Source organism: Syngnathus floridae, chromosome 4 (genome assembly GCF_059516105.1).
Source record: "Syngnathus floridae isolate MCC-2025c chromosome 4, RoL_Sflo_1.0, whole genome shotgun sequence".
NCBI lineage: Eukaryota > Metazoa > Chordata > Actinopteri > Syngnathiformes > Syngnathidae > Syngnathus > Syngnathus floridae.
Window position 1 is genome coordinate 7,538,229 of NC_142416.1, and position 12,007 is coordinate 7,550,235.

Sequence of the window (12,007 nt, forward strand, 5' to 3'; positions counted from 1 at the left end):
AATTACCCTTTAATCTAGTACAGCCAAAAGAAAAGCATGTTCCCTGGTGTCACACGCGCCCCCCTTGGTATCGCACTACGTCCCCCCAGGGGGGCGTGCCCCACTATTTGAGAAGCACTGCGATAGGGGCAGTCATCTTCCACTAAATGGCTTTCCATTGACCTTGCAAGATGGCTCTGTAACACCTGAGAAGAGACCGACCAGACTTTGAAAGGTTACTTTGTCAAATTTGATGATCGAGGCTATCGTTGGAAAAAGTGGATTTAATTATATTTTATTGAGAAACCATTATGAACAGTCACTGGATAGATACAATGTAAAAAAAAAAAACTACGAAGTCCTTTATAAGTATTTAAATAAAACTGTTATAAAACCTGAATAACATTTAAAACAGCATCAGGTGTATAAGGCCATTACATTAGTCAAATGTTTTTTAAATATAATTTAATTTGGGCAATTAAATATTTCTCAAGTCTTGATATTCTAACTAATAAAATACTTAAGCAAACTGATGGAAACGCATTGTATACAAATGACAAAGAAATGTGCCAATTCTGGGCATGTTCTTACACATAGTTGAAATACAAATGCCCAACAGATGAGAATTTTAGAAGATTACAGGTCTGCCACCATGCAAAATAAAAAGCTGTTAACCACAAAATTCTTATAATAATGAAATGTCTATTGCATCCGCTTTGAGCGGAGTTCTCATTTCAGTTATACACTGTAAAAACTAAAATCTATAATTTCTTAAATTCAACCTAAATTAGCTTATATTGCTGTTATTTTAAGTATACTATTTGTACTTGAAATTAAATTGCCAGTTAAGATTATTCTGCTTGTTTCAAAATATTACTTGATTATCTTATTTGATCCTATAGTCTTGTCACTAAGTATTAACAACGGAAACAGCTAAATAAATAAATAAATAAATAAATAAATAAATAAATAAAACACGCACACACGCACACACGCACACACGCACACACGCACACACGCACACACGCACACACGCACACACGCACACACGCACACACGCACACACGCACACACGCACACACGCACACACGCACACACTTCAATAGAACTTCAGGGAAACTATGCTTCTCAACAATTCTTGAATTGGCACATCATTTACAACGGAAAGCATTTCACGGCAAATCACTAAGCATAATAATTCACACAAAAAAAGTGAATACACAGGTTGACAATATCTGTGATCCAGGAAAAGGCCATTTTCTTGTTTTTCATGTTACTACTGGGTTACAATCACTGCTGTAATGTAACGTGACGTGAGTGAAAGTGAAATTCCGAAAGAAACTGCTAGAGGGCAACAACGTTTCTTTGACTTTCCCCCGTGTGTGTTTATGTACTAGATGTGTCAAGGTGCTAAAAAAAACATCACCGAAACAATGAAAGCGATCATCCAAAGAGTTACCAGGGCGTCTGTGACAGGTGAACAGTTGCCTTGATTTGAAACACTGCTTTCATTTAGTGTTTTGAATGTGTCGGGGTCAGTTCGTCTTGAATACAGGTTAAGCTAGTAATAGCTTGGTTAGCATTGGAACGACTTCGCAATACTGCACTTAAGTACACCACCGATCGTCTTTACATATTCAAGTTAGTGGCGCATGTGACCTTCGGTGGTGTTGGACACCAAATGATAACACCCCTGCCGAAGTAACGCATCATTTGGAAGCTGAAAGCTGAGCTGAATTTCTGCTATCCTTTCATTCTTGCTCTGAGGAACACTTGACCCACTCATCAACTTTTTTTCCCCTCGTTTTTTCTGCAGTGGGAGACGATCAGATCAGCTCAATAGGACGTGGCTTGTGTGTGTTGCTAGGTATATCTGTGGAGGACACCCACACAGATGCTGAGTACATGTAAGTGGAGGAGGGTTCGTGAGTTACAACTCTTCTCACAGTTTTACATACCTGGCATTGATATGAATGTTGTTTTTAAATAAAAGTAATCTTTTATGAAGTGAGTAATTTTAATAGGTTGTAACGAAGAGGAAAAACTCAGTAATATTACATAATATCAAATTGCATAATCATGTTCTCACGTGTCCCCCATTCGATCCCATTGGGTGCCTGGTCTGGCCAAGGTTATATATAAAAACAGATATCCCTTATTTGACAGTTTTCTGCAAAAGTAACCATTTTCAACTATTAAAGGGAAATATGGCATAAAATGTGAAAAATTAATCAAAACAAAATAATTTGTTGGGAAAAACCAAGAGAAAATAAAAAAATGAATGAAAAATGAATTTATTGAATGTTGAAATCAGGAGGTAGTAATATGATTTCCATGGACGGCTTGAGTGGTCGGTCCAGTGGTGTCCTTTTAAATTAGGTCGATATACTGTACTTGTATTGTTTTCTTGGTTCTGTTGTGGCTGGCACCCATTCCATTCATGTTTCTACATTTATGTTCTTGCCTGCAGTACACGTAAAATCCTGAACCTGCGGCTGTTTGAAGATGAGAATGGTCGGGCATGGAGCAAAAGTGTTATGGACTGGGACTATGAGGTGCTGTGCGTGAGCCAGTTTACACTCCAGTGCATATTGAAGGGTAACAAGCCGGACTTCCACTTGGCTATGCCCGCGGAACTGGCCCAACCTTTCTATGCCAGCATCCTGGAGAACTTGAGGAGTGCCTACAAGCCTGAGCTGGTTAAAGGTGGGTCAAATAATGACACCTCCATTTGGTATGCTTTGGTGCATAAGTTTTGCCTTGATAGTGTTAACCACTTGCCAATTACAAACGAGCTGTTTAAAGGTGTCTCACCTTCATACAGTATGTTATGATGTACAGTACTTTTCCATTACATCCTATATGGTAAAAGGTCATTTATGCCTGAAAAGAAAGAACCGCTGCACTCAGAGCACTCAAACCTCTGGAGGACCGAAAGTGCCAAAATTAAATGAATAAATACATCATGAAATGGTTCATCAAATAAAAATACCATTCATTAATTAAATAAAATATTCATGTTTTAAATATGGTAAATGTCATTAATTGAATATTCATTAATTAATTAATTTTGAATTAAATAGATCAAGCAAATAAATAAATGCACAATGAAATAATTAAATAGATGCCTCATTCATTATACTATATTTCATTTATTAATAAAATATGGAACAAAATCAACCAATGTGTTACGAAATGTCTCACTAATTAATTGTTAGATTATAATCATACATATACATACATACATACATACCGTAATTTCCTGACTATAAGCCGCACCGGACTATAAGCCGCACCAGCTAAAATTCAGGGATATTTTAGTTTTTTTCTTACATAAGCCGCACCGGACTATAAGCCGCACGTGCACATGAGTTTTTTACAAAGAAAGACAGTACACAGAAAGCCGTAAAAATCCATAAATACGCCGCACCGCCATTTAAGCCTCAGGGTTCAAAGTAACCTTCTGAATAAAATGCATTAAAAGTTCACATTCATTACAACTTGTTTTTGGTGAGTAAAATGTCAGAAGAATTGAATTTAAATGCTGATTGATTGGGTTTTAATACAATGCAGATGGTCCAAACAGCGCCACTGCTTTGTGTAATCGCTGAGTCACATGGCAGAGTAAGAGAAAGGGTTTAGAGCCCTTTGACGCAGGTCACCTAGTGTGCATTCCTACTAAAGCTCATAATAGTCACAAGCAACACAGCCAGAATAAGCAGGAGCCATAGTAGTGTTTCAAAATAGTATTTTTGTTGTTGTTGTTTTTTTCAAGATACCGCACAACAGTGGTCCACAGCCTTTTTACGAGTGTATAAAAGTGATCAAGTCATCACAAAAATCACGAAAACAATTTTATATAAGCCGCACCTGACTATAAGCCGCAGGGTTCAAAATTTTGGAAAAAAGACGCGGCTTATAGTCCGGAAATTACGGTACATACATACATACATACATACATACATACATACATACATACACACACAGACACATATTTATAATTTCTGTATTTCATTATCATTTTCGTTGTGTGGAGTTGCATTAATTTATATATAAGATATATAAAACATGTCAAAATGTAGTTTTATAGAATCTAAAATCCTTCAGGTTGTTCAGGTTTGATCATTAAATTTGAAATGTTCTCATTTAGTTGAAGTCTTATGTGCACAGGGGGATTTTACTTCATAATGACTTTTATTTCATGTCTGTAGTAAAAAAAATATAAACGAGTTTAATTTCTACAGCTGTGAGTTTCCAAGTGGGAAAGCGTAATACGTTTGATTACTAACCTACAGCCTACGATCCATTTAAGATTGTACGGTGATATCACCTGGATACTAGTGTAAACAGAATGGGTAAAAACAATGTGAAAATGCCAGAGGGTAGCAGCTCGAAGCAACTTTTTTTTTTGATTGGGGCAAGAAAAGAACTATAAACTTTCCATTTTTGGAACCATAAATTTAGTTCATGAAATTTCACTTGTGAACTATGAACTGAACAAGTTCATTTTATAATTTGGGAACTGAACATTGAACTAGTTTGTGTAGAAAATGAACGTTTAAATACTGTTCCAAACATGTTTAATAAATGCTTTTCCAATTTCAAAAATATAATTGTGAAAATAATCAGAATTTCAATATTGAGCAAAAATAATCATGATTATGATTTTTAGCCATAATCAAGCAGCCCTAACGAAAGATGATTTCATCTCATTGCAAAATAAGCAAACTGTCAGTTGCCAGAAATGGACACTTTGGGTTTCAAGTTTCAAGTGGGATTATCGTAATTTCCGGACTATAAACCGCGACCTTTTTCCAAAATTTTGAACCCTGCAGCTTATAGTCAGGTGCGGCTTATATAAGATTTTTTTTGTGATTTTTGTGATGACACGATCACTTTTATACACTCGTAAAAAGGCTGTGGACCACGGTTGTGCGGTACCTTTAAGAAAAAAACAACAACAAAAATACTATTTTGAAACACTACTATGGCTGCTGCTTATTCTAGCTGTGTTGCTTGTGACTATTATGAGCTTTAGTAGGAATGCACGCTAGGTGACCTGCGTCAAAGGGCTCTAAACCCTTTCTCTTACTCTGCCATGTGACTCAGAGATTACACAAAGCAGTGGCGCTGTTTGGACCAATGCTCAATCAGCATTTAAATTCAATTCGTCTGACATTTTGCTCACCAAAAACAAGTTGTAATGAGTGTGAACTTTTAATGCATTTTATTCAGAAGGTTACTTTGAACACTGAGGATTAAATGGCGGCGCGGCGTATTTATGGATTTGTACGGCTTTCTGTGTACTGTCTTTCTATGTAAAAAAACCCATGTGCACGTGCGGTTTATAGTCCGGTGCGGCTTACGTAAGAAAAAAACTAAAATATCCCTGAATTTTAGCTGGTGCGGCTTTTTGTCCGGTGCGGCTTATAGTCCGTAAATTACGGTACATTAAAATCAAATGTAAAATCAACTGTTACTCAAATCAACTTTACGGCGTCACGGACGATGTCAGTAGTCCGAGCATTCTCTTCCAAACCCACGTGGAGCTTTTTGTGACGTCGAGGTCGGATGCGTGCGGATACTGCAGACGCATAGCATTCATATGTGATTCATTATCTGCATACAAAAGAAGCATAGCTAACATGTGAAAATCTGAATTGTAATGTTCACAGTGCATGAAAGAAAGTCATCTATGGGCAAAAAAAATTCTGACTTGAGCTGCTGTGTGAAACTAGCCATAGTTATAAATGTACCAAATTGTACATCTTTATGACATCCAAAAATACTATCTTCTCTTATATCTTGAAGTATGAACATGCTCAAAGCTGTAAAGTTTGGACCCCACTTCTAAAGTGTCATTGAAAAATATAATGTTATGTTTACACAGACCAGGCTCATCATTTGTGACATCACAAAAATAAGAGTTTAAAATGAAAAACATAAAAAATACTTTCAAAATATTCTGATGTGCACAATAAGTGCTTTGTTAGCCATCCTGCTGCTAACAATAGACTTCATATCATCCCATCATACTGTATGGTTGCCTTTTATTTAGATTTTGTGCGTCCGTGCGTGATTTTGTGCATGTGAGTGTTTCCCACACTATTCTGAAAGGATGAGGGTAAAAATGGAGGTGCCTTTTTAAGCCATTCCTTTTTTGTGAATGTAATATTTTCTTAAAATTAATCAAATGATGATTGATAACTGATGGCTTTTAAGATAAAGCCAGAATTTGTAGGACACATCCTCACTACTTTGGTGCTGTGGTATTATTTTTTAATTTAGCTACAGATTTTGAATTGCCTGCAGTTAGGATGGCTACAGTCACAGTATTGAAGGCTCTGCTGAGTGATGCTACTTCTTTTTCCGTTTTGAATTATACCGGTACTATGGTGGAATATGGACCAAATCTGGAGATGCATGGAGTCTACTTGTGTTCTCACACTGCTGCTGTAACATCTGATGGCAGTGGGCATAAAGGAACATTTTTGTTGTTTAACATTCATTCATTCATTCATTCATTCATTCATTCATTCATTCATTCATTCATTCATTCATTCATTCATCTTCTGAACTGCTTATTCTTATGAGGGCTGGAGCCTATCCCATACAAGATAACCAAAATAAATTCTGACTAATATCAAAATAAGTAACATTAAAAATTTGTCAGGATTTTTCTCTTATGAAAATTCCTGTAAACTAAATATTTTCTTAATGTTGGTGTCACCTACACGCTTACATATTTTCCTTGTGTTTTAGATGGAAAATTTGGGGCCTCCATGAAATTACACATTCAAAATGATGGTCCAGTTACGATTGAGCTGACGTCACCTCCTGTTTCTTCAGACCCCCGTCAGGTACTGAATGTTTAAAAATACACATTTATTGTTTTTATAGGTTCAAAAACCTGACTGAGGAGGTGCACTTGCTTGCTTGAAGACAAGAAAAACAATCAGTTGGCATGCTCACCACTTTTTCATATCCCCGTGTAAACCACTAGGTGGCGATGGATACATGATTTTTTATTTTATTTTATTTTTTTTTCCAGCCTTTCTTAATACTCATGTTAATAAGCAACAATCACCCTGTCCTAAATGCCAAGCATCAATTGTAGCTGTGCTGTGAAATTGCACTTCACCGTATTTTGCCCATTGCATGCATCTTTGAATTGCTCCCTTTTTGCATGACGTCCCAGCAGGAATACACTGGAACGGAAAACATCCTGGAGTGGTAATACTATTGCATTATATTTGCAGGTGTTGGTTTTTATAGACATATATCACTCTTATCATCGTACATCCAAGGTTATGCTGTTCTTCATTTATTTCAGTAACTTTGAAAGAATTCCCCGTGTTTACATAACGGACTTTGGCTACCCTCCTTTTAGTGGGCTTGGCTTGCTGGCCTAAAAGAAGGGATGTTAAACAGTCCACAGAATTTTAATCTTGTCTGTTGGAATGTTTAGGTCTGGGCAATGAGGAACTGAAGCCAAAGCTGAACATTAGGGATAAAGGGCCAGCCAATTGGCTAAGTTTGGCACAGAGGGACAAATGACCAACATAGTTTGCGCCTTTCTCTCCTAGAATCTGGGATTTAGTGCACAGCAGGGTTAAGCAGCCATCTGACCAGGGTGCAGATTTGTTTTTTCTTTTAAGCACACTTAGCCCCGGGTCCATAGGAGAGAAATGTTTCTCTCCACTTGAATGTTGTGTGCATGTGCATGCGTGCTGAATGCTGTGCCAAGTTGTAGTGGTCCTGTCAGTATGGGTACTGGCCCCATATATTCATATGATGTGCTCAGTTTCAATATCATATTTTATAATTGTACAAATTAAAACTTAATGCTTCAAGGAATAAATCAATTACACTGAGACACAACAGTGCTCTCTGTCACAACAATGTGCTTCATTATTGTGATCTTTCCACAACCATGAATAGCGCAGGAAAAAAAGCACCTTGCTTTTGAATATTTATTTATTTATTTCGATTAGATTAGATTTTATTTTGATTGCTCATACGTCTTTTGAAAAGCATAGAGGAAACCTTAAAGGTGAATTAACTAAGAACCTTTATTTTTCTTTCTGTTCCCCCACAGTTGTCCAAGCAGGAGAAGCAGCAGCAGAGGAAAGAAAAGACACGCTCAAAGGGACCTTCTGAATCAAGTAGGGAGAAGAGTGCACTTCGTTCCCGACAGGACAATAATGCAAGTAGTGGGGCAGATGGTGACGTGTCTTCGGAAAGAGACCCCTAGATCTCCTGAGTGAGTGTGGTAGGCAAATACACAAAACCATATCAGCGAATAATTTTTGTAAAGCCCAAAGAAGGATTTTTTTTAAATTATTATTATTTTCGTTTTTATCAATCTTGTTATAAACATGGCAGTATAAAACACATTTTCATTGATAGACTGCAAAATCACAGTAAAATGGAATATAGAGTTTCCATCAATCTCATGTATGGAGCCAATATTGTAGCAAAACTATCTACGAATGCGTATCTCAATGCACATATATGTAAAAAGAATCCTCTTTTCTGTCACAAATGTGTAACATAAATCTATTAACATGCAACTAAAGTTACACGTGTAACATGAATTTGCAAATGTGTACATTGATTTGAATGCATAAGTGAGTGGCCTGTAAACACTGACACCCTTGATTTGCTGTACTCTCAAATGTGACTTTTACTACAGTTTTGCCATACACATACAAATGCGTGAGACTATTTGCAAATGCGTACCTGCAGATTTCTGGCGTGGCTCCGTATGTACACATTCAGACCACAAGGAAACGGTAATATTCACACAATTTGTCTGCAGTCTTATTTATCCGGCCATCGACTATTTTCATATTGTGTGTTTTCGGAGACAAGGAACATGGATGTGTGTGTTTTTGGAGACAAGGAACATGGATGACCCATTGTCAAGTACCAAGAATTGCCACGCCTAGTTGCTGTTTGTTAGTGGATTGTCATCCACCTTTATACATCTCCTTTTTGAGGGTGCTCCACATGCTGTCAATAGGGTTGAAGTCATAGGATTATGCTGGCCGGTTATGTTGAGGAAATATTCTGTCAGGTGAATTTGTTCTATTAAAGTCTTTATGAAGTACATTTAATATGTTTAAGTGCTGAGAATGTGTGCAAAGACTAAAAACAATTTAGTTCCAAGTTGCACTCGTGTACAAGTCGCATTTTTGGTGGGACAAAATCCAACACCAAGAACAGACATAAACAGGCAACAACAGGCTAAACGATATGGTATGCTAACGTTACATAAACACAAACGAGGAACTGAGAACGTGTCTGACATAACATTAACAGTTATTCAAATAACTATAACATAAATAACACGTTTATCAAACCATTCGTGTCACTCCAAATCATTAAATCCATCGAAATCTTCGTCCTTTGTGTAAACAACGCCGCTGCTGACCCCGGAAGTGCATGCGGCGCTGACGTAGGACACGTCGTCGGTTGCGGTTCCAGTTATTCCACAGGCCAATATAACTATATATAAACTATATATCAAATAACTATAACAGAAATAACAATTGTATTGAACCATCCGTGTCACTCCAAATCATTAAATCCATTGAAATCTTCGTCCTCTGTGTCAATCTCTGTCCTCTGTGTTATAATGAACTCCGCTGACTCCGTAAATCAGTGAATGAATTCAGACTCATTGTCAGTTGTGGTTCCAATTATTCCACTGGCCTAGTGTGACCTCATGTGGTTTAAAGTGGAAATAACATGTGAAGTGATCAACTATACTAGTAAGTAAGTAATGTGTTGATGATCAAATAATAATGTGTTAATAATTTCACATATTATTGCTCCTGATTATAAGTCACCCCTCCTGGCCAAACTATGAAAAAAAACCTGCTACTTATAGTCCGGAAAATACGGTAATTTGGAACGCTGTCTTGGTGCCCTCTTTGCATTTGATAAAGCACGCAGCAGGCACATCTGAAATGTTTGTGTAATTCCTATCAGCTGGTAATGATCTCTGTCTCGGGCTGGAACTTCAGTCGACAGCTGTACAATTTCTCAGTTTTAAGTTAGGATGCCAAAAGATAACTAAAAGAAGATTTGGATGTGTGCTGGTGCTCTAGCTTATAACTTTAGATATTCACACGTTATTTTGACATGGTAGATTGATTTTTTTTTTTTTTAAACTGCACTGACATGCATTTCTATACATCCTTGCTGGTAGAGGATGCTTGTGCTAGGAAATAAACTGTTTACTTTTGTATTTTTGTTTTTCAATTTCAATCTTTTGGGTTCACTCCTACAGATGATAAAACAACAACAAATTCAGTTTCCTCAGGAAGGACTTGATTTTCCAGTCCAAAACTTATCAGGAGTGTTTGGAAATCAGCAGTCATCCTATCCGCCAGTGTATGCAAGTGTCCTCCATAATCAAACCAACAAAACCTGAAAGACTTTTTGCAAACAATGACCTTGATCCACTTATGTTGGCACAATTTCTTTGGATTTTCCCACTTTATTTATTTTTCATCTTTCTTTGTTTCTGTTTTATAGCATATTCTGTGTCTACAAAAACATGCACTGATTTGAAACAAATTTAGAATGTGACTCTATTGTGAAATTCGTTCATACTTCATAGCTACAGATTAGTAGCAGTGACAAATTTCCTGATAGCATTTCTGCCAGTGTGTCAGTGCACCATTTTTCTGAAAATGGTGGTCAAAATCATTAGCAGCTTGTGGAAACCAGGTCAGTAACAGTTCATCCCTCGAAGGAAAAAGAGGGCATAATGTGTATTTATGCAATAAGACTTTTAATAAAATATTATTGATAGGTAATGTATGGGCTTCGTCATTATGTCAATATGTTTGAATTGGTTTAGATATCATAGCATTAAATCAGGGAATGATCTTGTAGACAGCCTGTAGTTCAATTTAAAGTGCTTGAAACATTGAACATAAATACCATAGTTAATGTACGAGGATTTCCAAATGTCTTATGTCTCATTGTCATGAATAAATGGAAGTGTTTCTTTGAAGTTTTATTTTGCCTGAATAAAGTTACTAAAATTCCCATTGGGATGCAATATCTCACTGTTATTATAAGGAAAGACAATTTAGAGTTTTGGTAGTTTAACAAGAAAAATTGAGTTGATACATGATTTTGCATTTGCGGGCCACACAAAATAATGGCGGGTTGGATCTTCCATCCATCCATTCATTTTCTATACCGCTTGTCCCCATATGTATACACACACAGACACACACGTGTATGCATTAGATCCAGATGGAGCAGGCACGTGCACTCATATGAGGCAGGTGAGGTAGTGCCTCACCTTGCCACCAGGGGCGGTAAAGGGCTTAACATGCTTTCCTCAGCTGTCACCATAAGTTGTTCAAAAATGAATAATATAATAAAACATAATGTGTGTTTCCTATACATTTGGATCATTTTCATAGTCAAAATAGCTGTATTTCTTGTTCAAATAACAACGGGAGACGAGAATCATGGAGGCTGAGGCAGTGACAGGTAGTGCCTCTCAGGGCATGCGCGTGAGCGTGTGAGCGTGTGCACCACTCACACACACACTGTAGTGAGCGCGTGCAAACAGCGCGTGCTTGCAGGCAGCGGGAAAAGGCGCGTGCCTTGAGGCAGCCAATACTTTTGCCTCAAAAATGGGGCGATAGTGAGCCACGACACGAGTAAATGCGAGAGTAAATTAAGAAGAAAAAAAAAAGAAAAGAAAAACAACCAACAACATTCGGTGCTAACGCGTTGCTATTTGTCTTTATTTTCCCTGAAAATGGAGGATATCATCTCGAAGATAAGACATTTTTCAAAACTTGACTGTCAGTCAAAGCAAGAAATCATAAGTAAGGGAAGACCAACGCCAGATTTGCGAGGCTTAATTCAAACTACGTTCCTCCTGGGATGGACAACAACACATTCGTTTCAGAAGGAGTGGTACTCTAAAAAAGAGTTCATTTACAAGTAAAGGTAAGAATACTGCAGTGGTGTGTTTAAAATGTTATTAAAT

General features: G+C 37.2%; 1 protein-coding gene across 3 annotated transcripts; it reads left to right on the top strand.

Moving 5' to 3' along the window:
* Positions 1-1,294: 1,294 nt before the first annotated feature.
* On the top strand, positions 1,295-11,409 carry dtd1 (D-aminoacyl-tRNA deacylase 1). Of its 3 annotated transcripts, XM_088374728.1 has the most exons (6): positions 1,295-1,455; positions 1,796-1,886; positions 2,450-2,685; positions 6,742-6,839; positions 8,078-8,242; positions 10,277-11,409. In XM_088374728.1, the coding sequence occupies exons 1-5, from the start codon at positions 1,377-1,379 to the stop codon at positions 8,231-8,233; spliced, it is 660 nt and encodes a 219-aa protein (XP_088230854.1). In that variant the 5' UTR covers positions 1,295-1,376; the 3' UTR covers positions 8,234-8,242; positions 10,277-11,409. The 3 variants fall into 3 exon arrangements, with proteins under 3 accessions (XP_088230854.1, XP_088230853.1, XP_088230855.1); XM_088374727.1 differs by lacking the exon at positions 10,277-11,409 and having other exon boundaries at positions 8,078-9,093; XM_088374729.1 differs by lacking the exon at positions 10,277-11,409 and having other exon boundaries at positions 8,090-9,093.
* Positions 11,410-12,007: the final 598 nt, after the last annotated feature.

Bases quoted from the DNA above. Each gene is read 5' to 3' on its own strand.
- dtd1 (XM_088374728.1), top strand. From the start codon at position 1,377: ATGTGTCAAGGTGCTAAAAAAAACATCACCGAAACAATGAAAGCGATC. The intron at 1,456-1,795 runs GTGAACAGTTGC...TTTTTTCTGCAG, and splicing joins TACCAGGGCGTCTGTGACAG to TGGGAGACGATCAGATCAGC. The intron at 1,887-2,449 runs GTAAGTGGAGGA...TCTTGCCTGCAG, and splicing joins CACACAGATGCTGAGTACAT to TACACGTAAAATCCTGAACC.